The 24,713-nt window shown below is 35.4% G+C and overlaps 1 protein-coding gene across 3 annotated transcripts in view; it reads right to left on the bottom strand.

Annotated features, from left to right (window-relative positions):
- Window positions 1–2,807: 2,807 nt before the first annotated feature.
- LOC116166938 (carcinoembryonic antigen-related cell adhesion molecule 1-like) overlaps window positions 2,808–24,713 on the bottom strand; it is a 56,531-nt gene continuing 34,625 nt past the window's right edge. The window contains exons 3-4 of one of the 3 annotated variants that reach the window (XM_031482155.1): window positions 20,115–20,411; window positions 2,808–3,394 (exon numbers count right to left, since the gene is read on the bottom strand). In XM_031482155.1, the coding sequence (XP_031338015.1) occupies window positions 3,285–3,394; window positions 20,115–20,411 (407 nt within the window). In that variant the 3' untranslated portion in view covers window positions 2,808–3,284. The remainder of the gene's footprint in view (window positions 3,395–20,114; window positions 20,412–24,713) is intronic. The other 2 variants (XM_031482154.1, XM_031482153.1) reach the window with 2 other exon arrangements.

Raw genomic sequence — 24,713 nt, 5'->3', positions numbered from 1 at the left:
CTGTCAGCTACAGAACTAGATCGTGTTGCTTTTCGAATGTGTTCGGAAACTGTACTACAAGTGGCTAAATTTCCCCTAAACACTTGCTTCATTGTGATGATAAATATTATGTACAATTAAGTAATAGCTTCCCAAACGGTTAACATGTAAAAGGAAAAGACGATATTAAGAATGTTGAGCGTGAAATTAAGGTTAGAACTATAATTGAATTGCTCCCATATAAAGTTTGCAACCCGAACTTCGCTGATCTAGTTTTTGTCTTTAATTAAAATACAAATTAATTGCATGACATCTGTTTCGAACTTTAATGAGCGTTTCTAAAGAGAAATGTATGGGAAAGGATTTAATATCTGGGTATTGTGGTAGATAAATGCAATAGGTACTTCAACTCGAATCAATGACTAAATTTATTCCTAAATTCATCATTAATTATTCAATGTAGCATCACGGTAAAACACTACATCCATTATCTCATAAAGTAATAAGTACCTAAGTAAAAGTAAGATATAAAGCTTGGTTGCGGAATAATCTGGAACTTGATTTTAACTTTTAGGGACATTTATTTTATCGATCGTGAAATCTTTTAGGATTATAATTCCCCTTCAAATCTTCACCAATAGAAACGTAGCATTCTATGCTACTAGTAGGTCTTATTTCCGATGCGTTCGGATATACCCCTCTCTGTTTGTTGCAACACAATAAAAATATGTATCTGTGTAAAATTAATACGTAGGGTCAGACGTGTTTTAGTAATTTGACAAATGAGTCAATTTGGAAACGATTCTGTGGTGATACGCCATACGCGCAATAGGCATTAATGCAGCCTCTAATTAGATATACTCAATGTCTCAAATGTCGTGACACTTAAATAGCAGAATTTGAATATTGCAGTTTCCAAAATCTTAATATGTGAAGGAAAAATGAAATTTGGATGTTTTACATCCTTTCAACTTTTGAATCGTTTTCAGAATTTGAAACTCTGACATGCGATCATTCTTATGTTATGAAATTAAAACTTGAAAATTACTCAAAAGTCTAAAAAATATTGACAATATCAAATTTTGTTAGTAATATGGATGTTCTTCTGTGTCAAGCATCAAAAAATTGTACGTGTTTAGTAGGAAATAAAATTTTTATCTGAAAATCTGCAAAATAGAATGTAATGATCGTGTACCAAATTAGAAGCCGATAAAAACAGTTTTTTAAGTACCTAACATTGTTTCGAATTTCCTCAAGAAATTCAGATAAAAATAAATAAAAGTAGGCCTAGGACTTTCAAAATTTTTTACTCTGTTTCGCATTCTGAACAATTTGTTACAATAACATTTTTGCGTATCGTTTAGAAAATTTCAAAGGAATCCCTAATTTTTTGAAACTAAAATTATGTCACTAATTTTGAGTGTCCAACCAAGCAGGGCTGATCCCCAAAAGTCCAAAATTCAATTCGAAACAGGCGGGGGACTCACTGTATACTGTTCGAAATGAAATTCCAAATAACGGATTAATAAAATAACTCCACTGATTTCTGTTACATTATAGCCCATAAGTAGAAGTATAAAACAGGGTTAACTGTTTACAAGAAAGGCGGGAGGGGGGATACAAAATTTCTAATATTTCATAATCGTACATATAAGTAAGAAATCCGTGTTTTCTACTTGCAGGAAATACATGGGGGAGGAGGAATTACTACAACAGTGGTATGCTAATTCCTGATGGTACATTATAGCGCTTAAATCGAAGTTTTAAAGCAAAAATCAGTGTTAATTGTTTACAACAAATATTGGGGGAGGGGTGTAACTAGAGCAATTTATTGAGTCAAATTTTTCTCGATTTTTTCCGTCGAATTACGCAGAAATAAATAAGTTCAAGTTATGAAAACATTCTCCCAAATTAATATTACTCATGGTAGTTTCAAGTTTTCATCTTGTCGACTGGAATAAAAAGTGAGCTTTAGTCATCTTCACACAGTTATCAATGGATTGATTGTTCTAAATCGTATTTGTCGCCTCATTGTCTGGTTACGGTTTTAAATTACACGCTGGAAATTAGTCGTGTTCTGTTCTTTCTACAACTCATCAAATTAAGTAAGAAAAAAGCTGACATTGCAGGATCCGAAAGTCAGACCAAGCTCTGAAAGCTGTTTGAACCAATGAAAATTAATTAAAGTTATATACACCTATCTGGCCTTTTAGTGTGATGCAAGCTTTTTAGAGAAGTCGATGGTGTCTGTCTGTACTTCGCACAGTTGACCTATATGCCACATGTAACAAAGCCTATTGAATCCAATGAGCCCGCTTTTCTAGATCCTCTTCGCACACTGTCAATTTGTATTTTTCTGACAATTTTATGAGCCACGTATATCATGGTAACGATACTGGACATTTCAGCTTGAGGCAATCATGAACATCGCCGCATTTGGTTGCATGTCCCAGCATTAAATGAAATGTACAATTTTAATTAAATTAAGCGGTTCCTTGTTAAATAAATAAATTAATTAAATCTCCCTTCGTCCTAATTATAAAAACATCATTAACCCGCACAATCATTTTCAGGATTGAATTATGGAGAAAAACGTTCTAATGAGAGAATACTGAAAGCCTGAAGCAAAATTGAGAATTTGCCCTTGTAGACTGAAGATAATATTGATCTAGAACGTTGCGAAGGTGATGCATAAGTAAGTGGGTGATACACGCTTAATTGTAATCCGAAATTTGCTTTGATTTAAATTTGTTAACAAATCCGCTTCAAAATGATTCCGCAGATCTATAGGTTTTAATTTAAATTTATTTGAGCATGTTAGTTAACATGGATGGATACGCCGAATTTACAACTGAATCCATTTGAATTTTAACTCTACAATGTATACGTAATAATTTCAAATTTTCGCTCTGATAATCATTTTTAATAGAGCTTAGTTTTATTGTTCACAACTATTGGACAGATACTGAATTTATGTACAAAATTCATTAAGATGTGATTATTATAAATCGGAAATATGTTCACGTATATTTAAAGTCGTTGATTAAATTTATGTGATATGTACAGTAATGTCCCAGAACGAGGGACGTTAGGGCGACAGTATAAAATATTGTTTATAAACACGTAATTTGTGGTTGTAAATGTGGTTCATCAATAACATCACTCGCACACCATTTGTTACCGCGATTAGGTTCAATAATTGGCAGGCAGTTTAATCAAAGCTATTTAACAAATATTACGTGCGATTCATCACAATTAGACAATTGATGGATGTCGAGAGACGCCGTCCACGTCGTCTAAAGGCGCTACGTGATAGGTGGCCTCAGTAGAATCAACGTTGATATTAATAGAAGCGTCGCAGTTGAAGGCGCTACTGACGAGTTTCCTCCGTGGTGCATCGCTGCTGGGTGCTCTCCTGGAACAATAAGATCTACTAGTCAATGCCCTTTACGTTTGAAATTATAGTTAACTTCCTCAATCGGGAAAAGCCTTCCATCACCTTGCCCTCTCGAGTGGAAGATTTATCCCTACGTCAGATTAAAAGCTTTTCCGTTTACGTAGGTAATATAGTAGATTCTCTCGATTGAGAGGTGAAAGCAATTATCTGACGTCTTTTACAAAGTAACATTAACACTCTTGTCACTCTTTATCTCCTTGGTAATTGAAATATTCTACCTTATAGTTACCGAGCCATTAAAAACCTATTATGCTAACGCAACAGGAACGTTGAAAGAATAACAAACTAAAAATTAGTAAGTAGAATGACAATGTGGCATCGTATTGGAAGAGTAACTCCACATAAATGCTTTCGTTGTTTTCCAACAAGCCTCAAATTACAAGTTTCTTAAAATTTACATAAATTTAAAAGTAACACGCGTCGTTCTGGTTGTGATACTAATTTTTCAAAACAAAAAGTTGTGTTGACGATGCTTGTCAAAAGTGACTGATGTTGAGGGAGATATGCCTTTCGGCAAGCTATGTACATAACAGAAATTACGTCAAAGCCATTATTCATTGTGACAGTTTTCTCTATTTACCAGTACACCTGCACCCGGGAAAATGCTTCGGATATGCTACTCAATCTCAAAGCAAAAAGTACGATACGGCTTACTATAACACCTAGCTGAAAATTGAGATATAATTCCAAAGTTACTAAATTCTGCCAATTTTTGTTTCTATTACAGATATTTCCACCACGGCCCACTACTTCAAATTCACTTAATTTGAATTTACACCTCCGCCTATACGAAGTCACTCATAAGGTTGTGGAGTTTTCTATCAATTTAAAAATATTTTGAGAGTTAAGCCAATCAAAATAAAGTAAAATGTCAATTGCCAACCTCAAACTGTCTCCCAATACTCTCACTACTCTTAACAGGACCGCTTAAAAGCAAATTTACGCAGTTTTACACGAAATTCTTACTTGTTTCAAGCGGGTTATGGAATCTCGTAGTCTCCCACTCTGGAATAAATCAGATCTAAGAGACCACAATGCTCATAATGAAAGATTTTTGAATTCAGTCCGCTCGAAATAAACCGTTTCGCAGAATAAGTTGCCTTTTATCATTGATATAATAGGCCCACTATTTTCAGCAACATAAGCCTTCAGAGATTCGCACCTAATCTAGCACTTTGAAACTCCTTTTTTTCCACTTACAAAATTGATTTCACTATGAAAATAAGAGTAGTTTAACTATTGTAATTATTACAAACTGTTCTTATTTTACAGTGTAGAATCCAGAAAAAGGCAATTTTCATTAAAAAATTAAGTATTCGCAGTTTCAAAACTGTAAATTTTACGTGAATTTCTAAGCACCCTCTATAATTCTTTTGCTCAGTTTATTCAGCGAAGTATATTTTCCCAAAATGAAAATTCAATTACCGTTTGGTTGGGACCCTACCCCCCGCTTGTATAGTATATCATTTAGTTTGACCTTGCGTCAATTCTGTTTAAAATATCCTACGTATACATGGTATTACAAAAGGGACTTTACAACTTTTCTTACATATAGAATTTTATTAAAAAGACATACATGTGGATGTGATTGAGGTGTCATCTTGTAGCTAAATACTTCAAGTTTCATCCCATACAGAAAAAAATTGAACTTTCACTTTGGTTGATGCCGTTTATTAGACTTCTAAAATAAACATAAAGCAACATACAAAGGAAAAAAAACTATATTGCAGCCAGAAGTTTAAAAGGGCAAAATTCAGAGCATGTGATACATCTGCTCTACCACTTAACTTAACTTAAATTTATAGAAACGTGGATTTGAACCAAATTTTAGAAGATCATAGAGATACAGTGGCATTTGGTTTATAAACATTTTGGGAAATAGGCAAGCTGAATGTAGTAATATTTAACCAACCGAGCTCTTGTAGTTTGTAGATATAATGCGTTCATGCGTTTTGATTCCAAAGTTTCTACGAAGACAAGAATTTGACATCTTTTGGATTATATATTTGCTCGGAGTAGTCAAACAGCGGCCATAAATCACATCACAGCCTTGAACTATAAACAGCGTAACTAGAAGGGAAACCGGAATATGCGACAAATGCGGATTCACTAGTAATATGGGTGGTTTCTTTAGGATTTTTTTTTTGATTTCTTTGAGTGGTCCAAATACGATAGCAGAACATCTGGAAGGATTGATTGCCAAAATTAGTGTTACGCTTGTAACACTAATGCGAAGGGTCTCCGGTGAAAATAGCAATGCTTCAGCCCTCAAAATTGGAAATCGCCTGTAAATAAGTCATTAAAACAATAAAAAGAGTGGAAAAGAACACCTAATTTTTTTGATACAAGCTAAAATGCCAATCATACATTATTACAATGTGCCAATCACAGTCACCATGCCAGCGGTGTAATGGACCCTCCAACTACAAAAGCTATTTAATTTAATAACAACATTTTATGCTTTGCATTGCTTTAACATTTCGTTAGGACGAATTGTACGTTATTTAAATTGAATTTGGCGTAAAACACTTTGAGATGTCATTTTAAAATGTGTGTGTTCATATATACCCTTATAGTGACATGGAAGTTTATCATTGTAAGATAAATCTGTCACAAATGAGTATTTTTAAATTATCGTTATTTTATTTTTAACAGAAATGAACAAAAAACAGTAACAAAACAAAAATAATTGGATATTTGTTGATCAAATGAAGCGTTTTCCTTTATGACATAAATTGTACTCATGTGTATGTTATCTTTAAGTGCCCTATCGCATACCTATAGGTACAGAAAAAACGACGATTTACCATTCATACATAAAGTGCAAAAATGCCTCCAATGATACCAAGACTAACAGTTTCTAGAAAATTTACTGTTACTAAACTAAAAATTATGCAGAAAATAAATTCTTCATTAATTATCAGGGAGATAAATACCCGACTGATTGATAAGATAGTCCCTTAAGAAGTTGCTACATTTTCCAATTCCGACGAATTTACGGGGCACTGCCTACGGAGTTCACCTGCGTCTTTACTAATTGAATACAATCACTACTCATTAATTCGGCGTCGATGTTGTTTCATTAAACACAATTGAATTTGCTTATGCACCAAACGAAAAGTTTTTTAGAAAAATCACGAAACATTCTCGAAAATTTCCGACAATTCCCGAACAAAAAATACACCAGAAGAGTTAGAAACAATTGCAGATGAATCATTACATATAGGTACACGTGTTTCAATATCGGAGAAGCGATGTTCCTCCATCAGTCTTAAAATCGAATAGTATCGCCTCCGTTTAATAAAATAATATGGGGTTAGAAACACCATAAATAATAAATTGCCTTCAATTTACTAAGAGCTGTTAACAAAACTATACTTGCTGCAAGTTAAGTTGTTTAGCACGAGTGTTGGTAAACCAGACTGCATTTCAAATAGTAGTGCATTTGGCAAGTTGTGCCAAGTTGAGACTCAATTGAAAGGTGTGTTACCTCTACCACAAGCACAATCGATGCAAGTGGGTTGTCTCTTCCTAGTTTGTTGAATAATGTAACATCTGTATTCTGTATTGAATATTATATAATGGTGGGGTGCCTGAAGAGTGTCTGTAAAAGTTTCTAGTTGCTCTTCCGTAAAGATGCGGGTGAGTAGGAAGAATAACGTCTAATTAGCTATAGGCGATATAATAAGAGGTTAAGGTAGAATAATATTTTGTTCATTGTTCATATAAACGTGGCGCTCTGGTAACCATTTGCTTAAATTGACAGGAGCCCTCTCATTAAATTCTCGTAATTAGTTCATTAAAAGTTTTCCATGTTTTGTTATTAATTAATTTAAAATTTCAGTTCAAAGTGCTATTGAAATAAAACGTTCTGGAGTGAAACTTTTCTTACAGTTTTCGCTACACATTTCCTCTGTTAATTAAATTTTATCTACATCAGCTACGTTGGCACCTTAGTCCATTTAACATCACCGTTTCCAAGTTTTACTGTTCTTTATATTATAAAGAACGACGTGCTGCACCATTAATTCAACAAAGCATAATTTCTTCTAAGTCGTAGGTATGTTTCAATTTTGTGAAACCTACCCATGAACGTCAATAACAATAGCAATTTCCTGCTATGATGATTCGTGTAGAACTGTTTCGAGAACTGGACCGACTACAGTGATGATTGGATTGAGAGCCATAATATTTTTCAATGGCAACAACCAATTTCCGCCGGCGGTGCTGTTCGCACAGCATCCCAATCAGTTCTGTTTCTTCAGCTGCTAATAGTTTACCTGGTTAGACTTTTCCAGTGCTCTGAACAGTCTCCCTTGGGGGTGGAAGTGTCTCAAACACACTTACAATTTTCAAAGGTCAATTTACCGAAGGGGAGATCTAGGTATATGAATACCTCAACACATTCTGAGAAGTGTGTTAAAAGGAGCTATGAAATAGTAAATTATTTTATGTGGAGGAGAAGTTTTACTTTCCATGGCGAGTCTGTGTTAATAGAAGGCAAGCCATGAAACGTATATCTTCTTCTCTAAATAAAATATGCTATTTTTTATTCAAACTTCCGCAAATTTGCCCAAAGCATTTATTTCAATAATAGGCTTTTCAGAGATATTTATAGCGTTGGTTAAAATATCCGCTACTATCAAGTATGTAGGTTTGTATTCCTTTCCAATAGTTAGTTGCTGTTTCGGTTGTAAAGCAGTAGACAACCTTATAATCAGTGAAAATAAATTGTTGGGTTTTTATAACAACCCTTTACGCTTCGAACACAAGAAAAGGAAAAAAATCTCCTCTAGAAATAAATAATATCAAACGTTGGCGTCTACTAATCAGTCGAACAATGATCTCATATTTTGACGTTTGAGAAAATTTTTTTAATGGAGCTATAACATGTCTAATAAACCGATTATGTTGGAAATGAGATCGCTTACGTGTTTCTCTGCCACTCTAGATTACTACCCGAGGTGTTCATCCTTTACATTTTTCAAGCTTGGGTTGTCACCGAAATAATAATTACTTCAATATTTTTCAATTCAAGAAGAATGGCTCTTCCAGGAGTGTCAAATTAAAATACATTGCCCCTCAGACAGTATCTACCTACTCACGTAGATCAATGAACAGTCGGTCTGGTTATATACTTTTTGATGCGGTTTTTATAGAATGATGTTACGAACAAAGTATATCACGCCAGCAAAATTGGCAAGCATTTTCGAGGTATTAAGAGTGAAATTAGAACGCACGCAGCATGTTTAGATTTAGGGAAGCCATGGAATTAACCCTTCATTTGAACCCAATATTGGTATGTTAATACACAAAGGAAGGAAGCAAAAGAAAATGTAATGTCAACCTAAAGCGAATCACGTTAATTCTAAGAATTTAATACGTTTTCATGGAAACGAACTGTGGGATCAAGTTAACAGTAATCAGCGAGAAAGGGTTTTTGTCGTGTTATTGTATGTGTATTAACACGTAACTTCTTTAGTTTAAAAGCAAATGAAATGGAAATGTCAAATTAGCGAATTTATGTTTTCCTTTTACCACCAATTTGAAGACAGTGTTAAAATAGGCCTTATTATCACACCGAAAACTATTGTAAACGTGGGCTACAATTACTTCGAGAATTGGACGTTCCTACAAAAAGGCATTTTCTGTTCATGGGTATTCAAACCAGAAGGAGAAGATGATACCATATGCAGCTTTACAGTATGTACTGATAATAAGAACTGGCTGGTTAACCGAAACAGTGTTCACACACAAAATACCCATTTTTTGGAGCCATTTAAGATATTTCTCCAGACGCACCCGAATTGATGCCTGTTGTGATTCATCGCTTGTGTTCATTATGTTTTTGTAATGTATTTATTACATTCTATCGACAACTTTAAAATAGCATATCTAGGTGTAGGGTAACATTACACAACTAATAGAAAAAAACTACAAATGAAAAATCACTCACAAGTTCGATATTTATTAGTAATGTACCTATTAGTTTTCTGTTTCGCAACAAATAGAAAGTCGTTCTGCTAGGAAATATTTTAATACTGGAATGAGTTCCATTCCAGCATTATTTTTGGTAACTTTTTTCTTTAATTTGGGTGTTTAATATAATAAATTTTTCACATGTTGTCTAATAAATAATATTTTTATTTAATTTTAATTTTTTTTTATTTTCCTTTATTTTTGAGTGGGCTGGGTTTCAGCCAAGGTTGCTCAACCAACCCGACCCACTATACATTTACAAATATCCATGCCCGAACCCGGATTCGAACCAGGGACCCTTAGCACCACAGTCCAGCTTTAACTGAACTGCGCCACACTGACAGACTGATACTTTGTATAATATTGAATATCAATAAAAAAAATAGCAAATTGGTCCCTCATCAGAGCCGTCCGAAATGTAAGCTAAAAAAATTTGCTGTTGATAGCACAGATACCACCTGCACAGCTGCGCATGCGCGATTCTGCCTTTTCATGTCTAAGAATATGTGTACCAAATTTGGTTTAAATCGGTTAAACCGTTTAGCCGGAAATGAGAGTACAGACAGACAAACAGAGATACCGACAGACCGATCGACATCATCTAAATTTTGTTTAGCCTTGTGTAGCCTTGAAGGAAAAAAATTAACCAAGTTAGCTAACAAAGATCGGCAAATCTTCCTTGGTGCGTTCATAATTAAAAAAATGTTGTTTTGAAGATATATTCCGTGTTCCAGACAAAATTGCCACCCTGTATAATCCACCCTATACACGTCTTTATTCGACATGACGCCCCCTTGCATGCAGCACGTATAGGGTGACCTTTACGACATAGTTATCCGCGACCCTGAAACATTTACCTATTGTCAAACTGCACGAAAAGAGTGTCAATAGATCGATTATGACCTGCATACGTACCAAGTGACGACCACCTCAACACATCTACATTGAAACATATAAAACGACCCTTCCTTCCTCTGGAACTAAACGATCCGACTTAAGACCTCCTACAGGGGCATCTATAAAAAGCATTATGCGGGTCACTCTGTAATAGGGCGTAGGCCTGTTGAGGGCCTAGAACAAGGTGGACAATAACTAAATAAAATATTCCAAACTGGTAGCTAAAGACTCAAATATTAGAGTGTAGTAGGTACCTACACTCATTTCCTCATTCTATTGTTTAACAGCTATTTGTTGTTATGCACTGTTTGCGTTATCCTTAGTTAAACAATTTCGGCAAACAAACACTCCGGAAAGATGGTATTGTAGTGACGTATCTGTAAAACAATGTAACGGTGGTTGCTGGAGGAACAAATTCATAACTTATGATAAAAAACTGAAAATAAAAATCATTTAAAAATTGAACTAGATATGATCGTAATAATTATTTATTTCGCAAACAAGACAGAGTATTTCTTTGAAACAAAATAATTACAACATATGCTTGCGGCCTAATAAATTGCAAAAATAAGATCCTTTTGAGTTGATAAATGGAAATGGTAAATATCATAAGTTGTGGGAAATACGTAAGATATAATATGTATAATAATATCAGAAAAATATCTACCCATGAAACTTACGAATGACGAAATTTTTAAAACCCCGTACCTACTAGGTATCTTGTGCAAGGGCGTTTGTTCGTTTTTATTTGAAATTTTATGTAACTAAATTGTACTTGTAGAGGCAAATCAAATAAAATTAGAGCTGTTGATTGTTGAAATTAATGTTAACGATCTAAATGAATGCCACAGATTCGTGCAATAAAATGGTGGAAATGTGAATGGGTGTGATGGGGTGCGAATGGCGAGTCATAAATCCATCCCTATAGTTGGATAATTGCCAAATTTAGGATAGTACCTAGAATAAAGTTAACGATCTGGTGAACAGCAACGCGCGTTGTAAAACCGCTAAAAAAGTTCATTAATATATGAGGCAAGGTTTGAAAACCTTTAGAGAGCTTGTAAGGTAAGAAAGGATTAATTGCACTACTTGAGTATTGTTATTATATTAACCACCGCATTAAGATGGGCGTTCTAATTTGGTTACTCCCTTAAGTAAGTTTCTACATTCAAAAGTCGTAAATGTGTCAAGATTTTACTAACTTGCTCTTAAAATATGTTGCGTCGTAAAGAGTTCCTTTTAAGAATAACTAGAACAAAACAGAATCGAAGAATGTAAAATTCAGCGAAGCACAAAATAAGTCTTATAATATTGTTTTGGTGTGCCGCTACGGAATGTTGCTTATAGTCAAAAGCATCTCTATTACGGTTTTGGCGGTTTTACGAAACGTCAAGTATATTTGATGCAACTGCGGGCAACAATACGTTACAGGTTACTCTGAAACAACGCTCATTTTGTATATTGAGCCGCTGTGCGGTGGAGAAGTGTTTATATCCCACCGTAGTTATTTCTCAAAGTTGTTAATTGAAGATTTTCTGCTAGAAGATTTGAATAATATGTGTGGTGTAAAATAGCGTCGCTAGCGTCGCAAACTTGTTGCCTGATTTAATAGTTGCAGTGGTGCGCCCGCTCGCCGAGATAATTGCTTTTTAAGGAACTATAAATTTAAGGCGTTTACCGCCACCAAAGTTTATATTTCCACAACAATGTTAAATTTAATTTTGCCGCATTGGGTATCATAGCTTGAAAGATTCGCCAACTTCATAAATATTTTTTATTCAAACACGGGATTTAACAAGGGACTTGTCCTTAAACAAAGAAAAGAGCAATTATTTACTTTTCAAACTCGTACCATAACATTGTGGAATTGGATTCGATTCACCACTTCAATGAATAAAAAGAAGGGAACTTACCGTAAACCGATATTGTACTTTAATTACTTCTACCTTTGAATTTACACTGTACAGGGTGAGTCAACGATTGCGAGGAGTAACTTAATGGCTTGAAGATAATATTTTTCAATAGAGTACTTTTGTATTATGATATAGTTAAATATTCTCCACATTTCAAAAAAAAATTGGAATTATACAGGGTGCGCTTACAAAGAAGGGCGCTAAAATGGTACATTTTTATAAATAGAACCCCCTAAATTTGAATATATAGCATATATGAAGTTTTGTGACTTTGGACATACAAAAAAACACCTTCTTAGTAGATGTAACTTTTACTTTACCGAGAATAAAAGATATAGAGCCTGGTATCAAAGTTTAAATAAAAATTTTGATAAATAAACTGACGCTTGCAAATGCCAATTTTTCGTACAAATTAAATTATCTTTAATACCACTACTTTTTCAGATATTAACTATACCTATAATAAAAAAGACACGTAGAATTAAAAAATGCATTCAAATTAAGGGGGTTCCATTTTAAAAACATGTACCATTTTAGCGCCCTACATTGGTGAGCGCATCCTGTATAATTCCAAATATTTTTAAAATGCGGAGAATATTCAACCGTATCATAATAGGAAAAACTCTTGGTTGTGGTTGATCCATGCTCAAAATGGGGGTGATGGACCATGAATGAAATAAACGACTCAATTCCTCAAAACCTTCCCCATGGATATTTAATTGTTGACAGACACATATATTGTGAAATGTTACGACATGTTTCGATTGTTAATCATCTTCAGGTAACAAATTATAAGTACGGTGAGAATAGTAGATTACATACCGAGCTGGGAGGTGGTTCATTACCTACCCGGAGGGCTTAAGGTACCTCACCTCCGCGCTTCGTTGTTATGGTTATGAACCACTGACCAGCGAGGTTTGTATACTATTTTACTCACAATCGATCATTTAAGGTAAAGTATATAAATCAACAAGGTGTTACTTTAACTGTCAATAATAGTGACACCGCCAATGTAACCATTAATGTTTACAACAATAGCAAATAGTTTCGTTCTTCTTCGTAATTTGCTATTGTTGTAAACATTAATGGTTACATTGGCGGTGTCACTATTATTGACAGTTAAAGTAACACCTTGTTGATTTATATACTTTACCTTAAATGATCGATTGTGAGTAAAAATTATTACATTATTGAAAAGTTGAAAAGTTGTTGAAGCCTTGACGATACATGCTGAAGTTTTGACGATACATTGAAATTTGAATTATTATAAGTAAAATTAAGTTATTTAAATTAAATTTCCAAAATTTGAGTTAACGGGCCATGGTGAAGAGGGTAAATTTTAAACAAACATTACCATAGTTGATATAAAAAACACACACGGCCAGCTGAGGGCCAAGTTGAAACCGCCTATACAAATATTACTAACATTGTTTGAAATCTGAAATCATTGATGAGCAAAGATTAACATTATTTAATTTCAAAATTATAACCCCATTGGGAAATTAACGGCTGAAGGCAAGTCGCCCTTGGCCCTCAGCTGGCCGTGTGTATTTTTATATCAACTATGTTAATGTTTGTTTAAAATTTACCCTCTTCACCATGGCCCGTTAACTCAAATTTTGAAAATTTAATTTAATTAACTTAATTTTACTTATAATTCAAATTTCAATGTATCGTCAAAACTTCAACATGTATCGTCAAGGCTTCAACAATTTTTCAACTTTTCAATAATTCACAGTACTTATAATTTGTTACCTGAAGATGATTAACAATCGAAACATGTCGTAACATTTCACAATATGTCTGTCTGTCTGTAAATATCCATGGGGAAGGTTTTGAGGAATTGAGTCGTATATTTCATTCATATCATAATACAAAAGTACCCTACCGAAAAATCTTATATTCTCCTTTTTTTATTCTCGTGAAATTAGCGCCCATCAGCAAAACGAGTATACGGTTTATGTTTCATTATTTGCACATTTAGACGCACTTCATTTGGACCAAAGAAAAATAAACAGTTCAAAATTTTTAATTTTAAAATTGAAAGATCGTCTCATTAAATTTTTAATATTAAAACTTAAATTTTAAAATTGTTTTGAATTTGTTTGCACATTGTTTGTACATTTAAGCACACTTTGATTTTTAGTTTGCATTCTGCTATAAGCGAAGAAGTAAAAAAAGAAAATTAAATAGGGTGGAATTCACTCTCCCTCCCTATCTCATTTCAAAATAAAAGGGTTGTGCTTCATTGGATTGAACACATACGAACACATCGATTTTTCGTTTGTCCACCAGTATAATAAATAAAGTTCTAAAAAGGGAATAGAAGTATGAGGTGTGACTCCCAAGTACCCTCCGATTTAGACGAAACTACCAATACCAATTTAAAACGAAGGATCGATACATCATTACTGCAGAACTCGCGTCATCTAGTGTCTCACGAGAACTCGCATGTGAGGGTTTTTCTCACCTGCGTTGTAATGCATTGTACCTTGCTAGATTTTTAAAATATGTAGCTTTCGTAATAAGTGGAGACTTATACCATAATATTCCCTTTATTTAACCATCCAGAAACAAAAATACTGTTTATTAGTATACAAAAGAAAATACATTCTTGAAAATAAAATGTGATTCTGTAGCAAAAAAGCAGATATAATAAGAGTAGGCAGAAATCGTAAAATGAAATATCCATATATTTAGAAAAAACGTACGTATGTAATGTAAAGGTAAAGTAACTGATAAGAGGTTAATTGGCCGAATCTTCACTTGTAGCAATTTCATCAGCACAGGTTGGACAAAGATATTTTGCATGTTCTGTGCAGATCGCTGTTGTGCAAGTACCGCAACGTTTTTTAGTTTTGCGATTCTTTCTTCGTGGGCAAAATCCACAAAATCCTTGAGTCTCGTGTGCTAATGCATGGTCGGGTTCAGGTATCTTCAAGGTCTGCTTTATTCGTCTGCGAAGTACCAATGGCAAATATCTTATTGTGGAACGATATACTAGATGCGGCTTTATCAGCTCTTGGGCCAATTCCTTTAGGTATATTCTGCGATCCTGAATAATTTCTGTGTTACTCTTGAATATTATTTGGGAGTTAATAACTCCAATATCCATAATGGTAAAGAATAATCGCAAGGGCCATCTACAACAGAAGTACAGACTTTTTAGCTCGTCAACAACGTCGACTCCACCCTTAGTTTTATTATAAAAGGTAATGATGTCGGGTTTCAATAAATCACCGGATTCTGGATCGATTGTATCGCCAGAATGAAATGTAGAGAGTGTCAAAACATTTTTTCCCCGCTTTGGTGTGTAGGAGGCAACGACTATCTTGTCGTGGAAAGCAAACATAGTACTCCGCAGTGGTCTATCCTTTGTATTCAAAAAGACAGTTGGCAACTCTCGTTTATTCTTTCTTACCGTTCCAACTATAGTTGTCCTCATCTGCAGCATATATTTCGCGAGAGGAATTGACGTAAAATAGTTGTCCACCGTGACGTTTCTTCCAGTGTTTAGAATTGGTTGGGTTATGCGTTTTACGACGGCGCTTGCAGAGTTGTCTAGCTTGAATGGGCCATCGGGCTGTTTTCCAGCATAGACTTCCAAATTATGGGTATAATACATTTTGGAATCTACCAAGGCCCAAATCTTTAAACCGTATTTTGCGGGTTTGTTCGCTATGTACTGTCTAAATTTACAGCGTCCCCTAAAACTCTCTAACATTTCGTCAACTGTGCAGTACTCTCCAATTTGGTAATTATTTTGACACTTCTGTACAAATTCTTCAAATACTAGACGAATCGGTGCCAAATTATCAAACTGCTTCCTGTTCTCTCTGTCATTTATGTCGTCAAACCGTAATGAGCGCAGTAATAGGTGAAACCTCTCCCTGGACATCGTCAGCCTAAAAATTTCTGGATCCGTCCCATCGTCTGTCCATAGCTCCTTGGTATTGAAATACTGAGCCTTCTTGACTCCGGCCAAATATAAAAGGCCAAATAGGGCATATATTTCTGTAGTATCTGTCCTTCGACAGTCTCTCTCCCTCTGGTAATTTGGCCGTAGTTTATCAAGGTAGATGTTTGTACAATTTACAACATGCTCTACGGTTTGCGGTGGGAAAAACAACTCCCAACATTCCCTTGTTGACTTTGCGTTCTTTGCAACTACCTTTACACCAGGTAAATGAATAACTATATTTTGTTTAGCTGTTCGGCGGTTAGGGCGAGGAGGATGAGCTATCCAACGCGTTGCATTGTCCTTACCGACATAACAAAGATCTCTATTATCACAATCTTCATCATCCGACTGTTCCGATTCCGTGTCATGGTCACTGTGCTCGCTCTCCGCGTCACTAAGGATGTCCAAGCGGTCTTGGTCGTCTTCCAAATCCTCTAATTGTGCCTCTTGCGTGGTCCACGTGGGAGGTGCAAAATTTTTCCGCTCGAATTCAAGTCGTCCCAATTCGGCAAGCATTCTTCCACGACTCATGTTTTCTACTAAAAGCGAAAATTCTGGAGTGACACTGTCTACGGTAAACTTGGGGACATACATACCAAAAGCCACCTACACTTATACTGAAATAGTAACCATAAAATACAACCTACGAAGGCACTCGCGTAGTGAGAAAACTGCTCACGGCACACCTGCAGCGATGCAACAACAATCACCTACTAACGCATTGTTGTCAACGGCATGCAAATACAGATTATCATCCTACAGCATAGATATACAAACTCAGCTAGAAGGGACACTAGGACTATATCTGCACCAGCGGCAAAATTATGGGCAAATTGCTAAAACTGTGAGAGAAACGCTCATGCCGCGAGTGCTCCAGGGTAATGATCTGAAGAATTTCATATTTCAAATCAGGTAAGTACAATTTATTCCTGGAAGCAAGAGTGCAAAACTACAAGACACCAATGGTAAAAAGTTTTATATTTCAAAGAAACACCATTGTATCAAAGTGGCATAAATTCTATGGACATATTGCAGTATTAAATTCAGAATCTTTCTCCAAATTTTGATTATAAATGATTGATATTAACGAGATATTAGTGAAAGAGAAATTAATTGAATTCTTCCCTGTTCTTAAACCAATTATTCACCTGAGCTAGCTGGAAGCAAAAGTACACAAAAAGGTAAGTCCCAAAAGTACTTCAGAAACCTAACAAGGCGAAAAAATTATAAGAAGAATCACGAGAGACAAACCCGAGAAGATCCTCAACCATATGTAAAGTAACCATCCGTTACAAAGTGACACCAAAAGTGAAGCTTTAAAATGGGGACCGTTACAAGAGTACTTTTCAAACGTTCACTACTTTATACAGGACTGCGACTGATGCCCTAGGATCCTGGGTCCACCAATACACTCATCACGTGTCTCTCTCCCATGATGTCTTGTATCTGCACAATGATGGTTGCCAACAGGACGTCTTAGACTTTCTCCACTCCTTTTGCTTGGCCGATGTTGGTAGCTTATTTTGCCGACTTGTTTCCAGGTTGTCCTGCTCAAATACGGTATTTGGTACTCCCTCTGTCCTGTCCCATTCCTACTTTTATAAAATCCATCATGTCCTGCAGCTAGGGAATCTGGTTGTAGTTATTTTAATGATTGCTCGAACAGCCTGTTCGTTTCTGCATCCCACTTTCTGGAACGTAGTGGAATTATTATTGGTTGCCATGATGGCGTGTTTTGCTCTAAATTGTTGATCGCTTTCAGACACTCGTGTCGTGGAGCCGTCAGCCGTTTCAATAATTCCGCATTTTCTTTTTCGATTCAAGGGAAATCCAGGATCTTGTCTAAAAGTGAGTTTGTATTGTTGGAAATTTTACCTTTTTCGGGCTGGTGTGTGCTTCCACTTCTTCTACATCGATTAGTCCCCGAATCCTCTCATAGCGTTCTTGGATCTCCTCGTATTTCCTGTCCGTGAAATACTCGTAGGAGAATTTTCCTCCATACGTCTGGACCTCTGTTTCCTCTTTACTTTACTCTTTACATCGTCCCACCTTTTTTCGGCTCGACCAATCATCTTTATGGTCTTCTTCATATTTTGGGGTGATCTTAAAAGCGTAAAAAGCGTGTCAAATTGGTAGATACACACCTCTTCTTTCTTAGTCCGTATAAGCTGTTTGGCCCCTTTTTCATCGACCTTTTCCTCTACGCCTAGGTCAAGTGCTCGAGGAGCTCGACAGCCTAGTTGTACACCTGCTAGATTTGCCCCGTGTAGTTGTCCTGGTGGTATTGGTGGTCTTTAATATCTGACTCGCTTATTTTCTGGTGCGTCTGCTGGACTTTCTTGATTATACGTCCAGCTGCTCCCGTTTTAATGTGAATCATCAGTTTCTTCTCTGTTGACCCATCTGCTGCTGCTGTAGACACTTTTCCTGGATCTTGTATACCCTTTAAAAGTGTTTTGAACCGGACGATAATGATTTGTAGACCGTTCACATCTCGCTTAGTGGGTAGGCAACACGGGTGGTGCGGAATATTTAGACGAACAATAGTCAGAGGGTTAGTTGGAGAGACGGACGGACAAAGATATATTTTCGTAGATTTCCCTCCCACAAAATTTTACATCGACCGCAGTTCTGAGTAAAAAGTAACCTGAAACCATGCCGGGGTATTTAACTGAGTTGGTTATTGTATGGGTAACTAATACCAATAGATTTTACAACAGCTGTGCATATTGAGGAAGGAGTAAAGAGAAATGGTTGTAAACACGTTTATTTAGTTGCTGGTGGGGCTATCGATTTCGACCATTATTGGTCATCTTCAGCCCGAGCGTCAATGATGAAGTGAATAATTGAAGCGAAATGTTTTCACTTTGTTAGTATGACTATGGTCAGGAAAGAAAATTAGTGTTAGAAAGAGCGAGGTTATGTATTAGATAGCTGTGCAATTGTGCATATGAAATCATATGAGGACTAGAACAATGCCAACTGTTTCCTTCCATTTTCTTTGGTTTTAATTGAAGATTTGAACATAACAAGCACAAATATTACTGTTACATACTGTAAACAAGATGTCCTCTTATATAAAAAAACTTCTGTTATAAAGATAATCAACTGAATTGATAATTTCTGTTCACAACCCCTTGTCCCCTTGTATAATCATCTTTAAGTAAACAAATATTTAGGACCATGATAGAGATGCTTCAAAATGGTCAGAAATATCCGCATCTTCATTACACATTGTCCCTCGAATTTTTCAGGACTAAGTAGCTACTGCGAATCACGAAAATCATCGCTACGTGATTATTAATGAATTGCATTCAATATGCAAATAAGTCCTTTAAATCCGATATCCCTACCAAAGAGTACCCACTTCTTGTCCCTACTATGTTGCATTTGAAAAGGGAAACGAACTAGAATAAGAAGCGTATTAGTTTATAGAGCTACTTCTTAACCGCGAAAATGTCACACTGTAGGTAAAAATTCTGGTACATGTAAACTAAAGTTTATATCACGAAATTGTTTGTTGCTTAAAAATCGCCACCTGCCGACAAGTACACTTCAAAAAGAAAAACTTTTTAACTTTAAAGGGAGCAGTGACCAGGTGCACTGCATATAGAACTATGAATTTCAAACATTCTACAGAATGCGAGTCTCTGTCAAGTTATAATGGTGTAGAGTGTGGAGAGTTCCGTAAGATTCAACAACTTTTCTCTACATTATTAAATTTTCTTTTATGTCCTGTCAACACTTCAAAGAATAGCGACAAAATACATAAAGTTTTTATTAAATTCTAAAAGCAAAAGGCGAACGAGCCTAGAATAGTTGTAATGTGACGAAGTGCTTCAGGTCGGGTAATTTTTCAGACTGCAGTTAACAATCTCAATTATAACGTAAATTTATTTAAATTTTGCTAGAAAAGTTCTTTACTCACCATTAAGTATGTGCACCCGGGCGTTTCCCGGATTGGCATTGGATGGCGTGCAGGTGTACGTCCCCGAGTCCGTTTGTGCCGCCTTTTGAATTAGTAGACGACTTGTTGTCGTAGGTCCTTTTTCAGTAACTAAACTAATTCCCCCTCTCGGAGAATCGAAATTGATGGGAACTGAGTTATGCGACCACAACATAATTGGCGGCGGCTCGGGCGCGTATTGCACCAGACAAGTTAAATTTATTGTTGATCCTTGATTAATAAATAGATCTGGACCACCCAAGATTTCTGTTATTGGTTCTGTAAATAAAGAAGGATTCGTTTTAATTATACTATTTTCAAGAGTTTTCGCGTTTTAACAATCTCAGGACTATGTATATTATTTTATTGCATCCTTTGGAAGCTACCTACAAAGGCGAACTATTTCTATGTTGACTGAAGGGAAGTTTATTTGAATTGGTTGTATTTTCTGTAAATTCAGTTTATTGGAAGATAAGACTCTCACCCACGCCATCAAATTTAACTTAAGGAATTGTTGTCTTTTACTATGTGGTTTAATCGTCATATTCCTACTATACATATTTTAATTTGTGTTAACAATCATATTCAGGAGGCTCGTATAGACTCACTTCCGTAGTGACCAAATGGGGTATATCCTTCACTTCGAAAGCGTCACTCCCTTATTTGAATAGGAAACATCACTCTCTCGATTTAAGAACCAGTTGGTGTTCTGTCTAAAAATATTTAAGCGATTAGAAGAATTATGTCAACATAAAAATGAAATTATTATAAATTGATTTAGGTAAATATAAGAAAGCCCAAGAATAGTTCAGTCGATTGGTTGGAAAAAGGTCGGAAGTTAAAGAAACTTTGGGATGTTGTTCGGGAATGGCTATTTACCATTTTATCACGTTTTGGACCTTGTGCGAAAAGAGGAGGGGGGGGGGGATACAAAATGTTTAACCTTTCTCCGGTTTTTCATCGATAACTTTTTTCCCTTACGTCCTACGGCAATAGCAGTTCTATAATTGTTTGTAGAGCGGTTAATTTTCATTGTATTTGACTTATCAAAATTGCATATCAATTCGTTACCGAAAGATGGCGCTTGTACAAAACGTAAGCTTTTTAATTTCGAAGAATGCCTCGAAGATTGCACAACAGCTTACGCTACAAGCAACTTGCAAAGACCGCCGCCCGTTTTCCACCCAACAGGGGCTCATTCCAACAACAATGATGAGCGAAGTGGCACACCCCTACCTTCTGAAATTTTTATCAAGCGGTTGCAAGAAAGGCTGTACCTGCGTAAAGGCAAGGCTCAAATGCTCAGAACTCTGCAAATTTTGCTCCGGTGTCGCCATAACATCGCTGAGCTTCAAATTGCCGAGGAAGGAGAAGAAGACGTAGACAATTAGAGGAGACGAGATGGCGAGATTTTTCACATTTCGTTTCAAGATGGCTGTGTCCATCTCGTCTCCTCTAATTTCGATATTGTATTAATTAATTGTACTTAGATAATGTGAGGACAGAAGTCTTTAAATTGTTAAAAATTGTTATTGTTTCCCATGTCATAAATTAGCAATTTTTCCTCATACGGATAACCAAAATGTACTCTTTTAAATTGTAACTTTTCAACCACTTTTACATGTTCTCGTAAATTTAAGCTTGATAATGACCTTCGGGTCGAAACTATAGTCGCTGTCACCTTATGCCTTTATTTTAACTACCGGAAATAATAAAAAGAAGTATGGGGAAGGTTTAGTGTCTTTTATCAATCTACTTATTCACTATCACCCCGTTTTGAGTCGTTATAAGATGGATAGCTACCAATTACTAATATGTAGTTTAAATATTTCGTTTGGATGTATACGAGTATAGTTTCTTCTTTCCAACCACTTTTAAACCATTGTGAGAAGAAAGCAGAGCAAATTTGCGAAAAATGCTGTTTTCCTGTTTTTTGAATGTTTAAGATTCATAAGTACTTAAACTATATGATCTACCCACGTCATTATGTGCTTAAATTAAAGCTAATTACATTTTCCACATTTTTCCCATAACTTTTCGCGTTCAAGGAGTATTTTCCTAGATATTGGGGTCGAAAAATGACCAAACCTCAAAATTTCACTTTTTTGGAAAATAAAATATTCCATTTTTGGAGGGCTGAATCTTGGTAAATATTGAACCTACAGGGTTGGTTCTGGTCTCAAATTGTAGCAAATATCGTTTTTTAATAAAACGCACAGTTTAGAACTTATATTAAAAAAACAAAACAATTTTTCGAGTGCTTCAAAGTTTGCAGAGGTCTTTCAAAGCTGCAATCAGTGGTCCTAACAGCATTACTTCAGGTGGATTAATGTAATAAATTAAATGTATTTTGTAACTACCGCAAATGGCTTTAATTTTCAGAAAATTGCCGAATGAAGGTGTATAGTAGACAGTAATTGAAATTCTTTCAGGTGAATTAATTAATTAATGTTGATATTTGACCTATTGTCGCAAATTCCTTCAATTCTCAAAAATAAATCAATCAATTCGCTAATTATCGCCGAAAATGGATTCAATTTTCGGATTCGAACGAAATGGCAATACGTCATAATTAAATTTTAATGGGAGAGAAAACATATTTTGGAAGTTTTGGTAGTTTGGGAGAACTTGAAAGGAGTGTAATCGTTGAACAAGATGAAGAAAGCAAGAACATTACGAGGCAGGTTGTCATGTCGCTGTGGAAAGAAAAGTAACAAAATTAAGAGGGTTTTGGTACGTTCAATATTCATTGATAGAGACTATATAACCATTATGGCGACCGACCGAGCAACAACAAACGTTACTGTGATAAATTGATTGATTAGGATTAGAGGATATAGGTAGTCTCAAAAATTATCTTTGATGTTGATGAATCTGAAGATTGTAAATTTTGCCTATATTTCACTAGTCACTTATACTGAAATGCTAGAAAATTTTATGAATGAATAATCCAAGTGGGGTAGGAAACATTATAAGAGGGATAATAGGATAATAGACCACCCTATGAGAAATTAATTTCTTCCTCGCATGGCTTTGATTTTAGTTTAATATGTTATTAAAGTTTTCAGTTGTACAACAAAATTAATAACGTTTCGTTTCGTAAGAGTGGGTAATATTGAGAGTACTTACAAATAACGAACCCTAATTAAAACCTTAGTATATTGTTGGTAGGCGCATTGTAATTCCAAAGCACGGTAGAGCTTGCTAAAAGTTTTCACTTTATTACAGACATTCCTCTTCATCCTCATATTAACGATGAAGCCAAGAGAAAATGTGTAATCTACCAAACGTTTACCCTCAATATATGTATTCATACAAGTCCTTGAATAAACAGGAATGTTGCGCGTTGTAATTATGTTGCTGTTTGATAGATACAGTAGCATTTTATTGGCAACACATACAGTAAATTCAAATAAAACTTCGTTAATAGCGATTTATGGCATTTTTTAATTTCGAATTTTATAATCTGTTGGCTGTTGGTATTCAATGTGGGCGCTTTACTTCTCTCAAAAAAGAATGGATCAAACGTCTGAGAACACTTTTAGTTCCAACATCGATGTTGTCCAAAATTGCACTCGGGCTGTGACTTCAGGTGCGTGAAGTTTGTGGGTCGATTTATATTCTTGAAGAATCTTGTAAACCCTCGCGACACTCACACCTTGGGTAAGATGTATGTAAGTAAGTCTTTATGTCTACAAAAACGAATAATACCTGCTGCATCTGTGGTAAACTCTAATTTTTCTGTTGTCGAGTTTTCTGGGTTGTCTTGAGAATAAGCTTTGAAGGTATTCAAAATTGTCGGTTTATCTTCAATCGAGACGTATTTTGAAGGTCGTTTTTCCGGTGGAGAAAAAGTAGCTCCTGCTACATTCAAATTCATCAAACAGGAGCGTTTTCAGGAGCGATAAAAACGCATAGTGAGACACCACACTTACTCAGGATAAATTTAAAATGAGCAAGCTTGCCTCGTTTACTGAAGTATAGTAAGTAATACTCAATTGGTATAGTGCCGGTAATAGTTTAAGGGGCGTAAGAGACTTATTTTCTGTTGATCACTTTAAAATTAGTGGTTATTTAAATGCGATCCGCATAAAACACCGTAAACAACCGTCAATTTTAACGGAGGATATGAAAGTGAATGTTTTATTTTTTTTGGAAGAGAATCCCATAAGAAACTTAAAGGGAAATAGCGGCCGAATTTAATATCTCTTCATCATAACCTGAAAGCATACATTTACTGTTGTTTGTATTAGAATCTAGAATGATAATGCCATGCGTGCGCATGTTATTTCGGTTACATAAAATTAGTCGTCCTTCAGAAACATTTTTATCATTTAAAAGTAGACATAGGAAATCCCTATATCTACTTCTAAATGAATAACAGTGTATACTAAAGCGGACGGACGAACGAACAGACGGATAGACAACACGAAAAAAACATTCTTTTTAATTCTTAAAAAATTTCTTACACAAAACGGATACATATTGTTTAAATAATAGAAATTATTATCCCCCCCCTCCCTTCCCTCTCTGAAGGGATTCTGATTCTGATTTTAAATAATAATTAAAAAAAACAATTAA

Source organism: Photinus pyralis, unplaced genomic scaffold (assembly GCF_008802855.1).
Source record: "Photinus pyralis isolate 1611_PpyrPB1 unplaced genomic scaffold, Ppyr1.3 Ppyr1.4_LG3b, whole genome shotgun sequence".
NCBI lineage: Eukaryota > Metazoa > Arthropoda > Insecta > Coleoptera > Lampyridae > Photinus > Photinus pyralis.
This window is presented reverse-complemented; position numbering and strand designations above follow the sequence as displayed.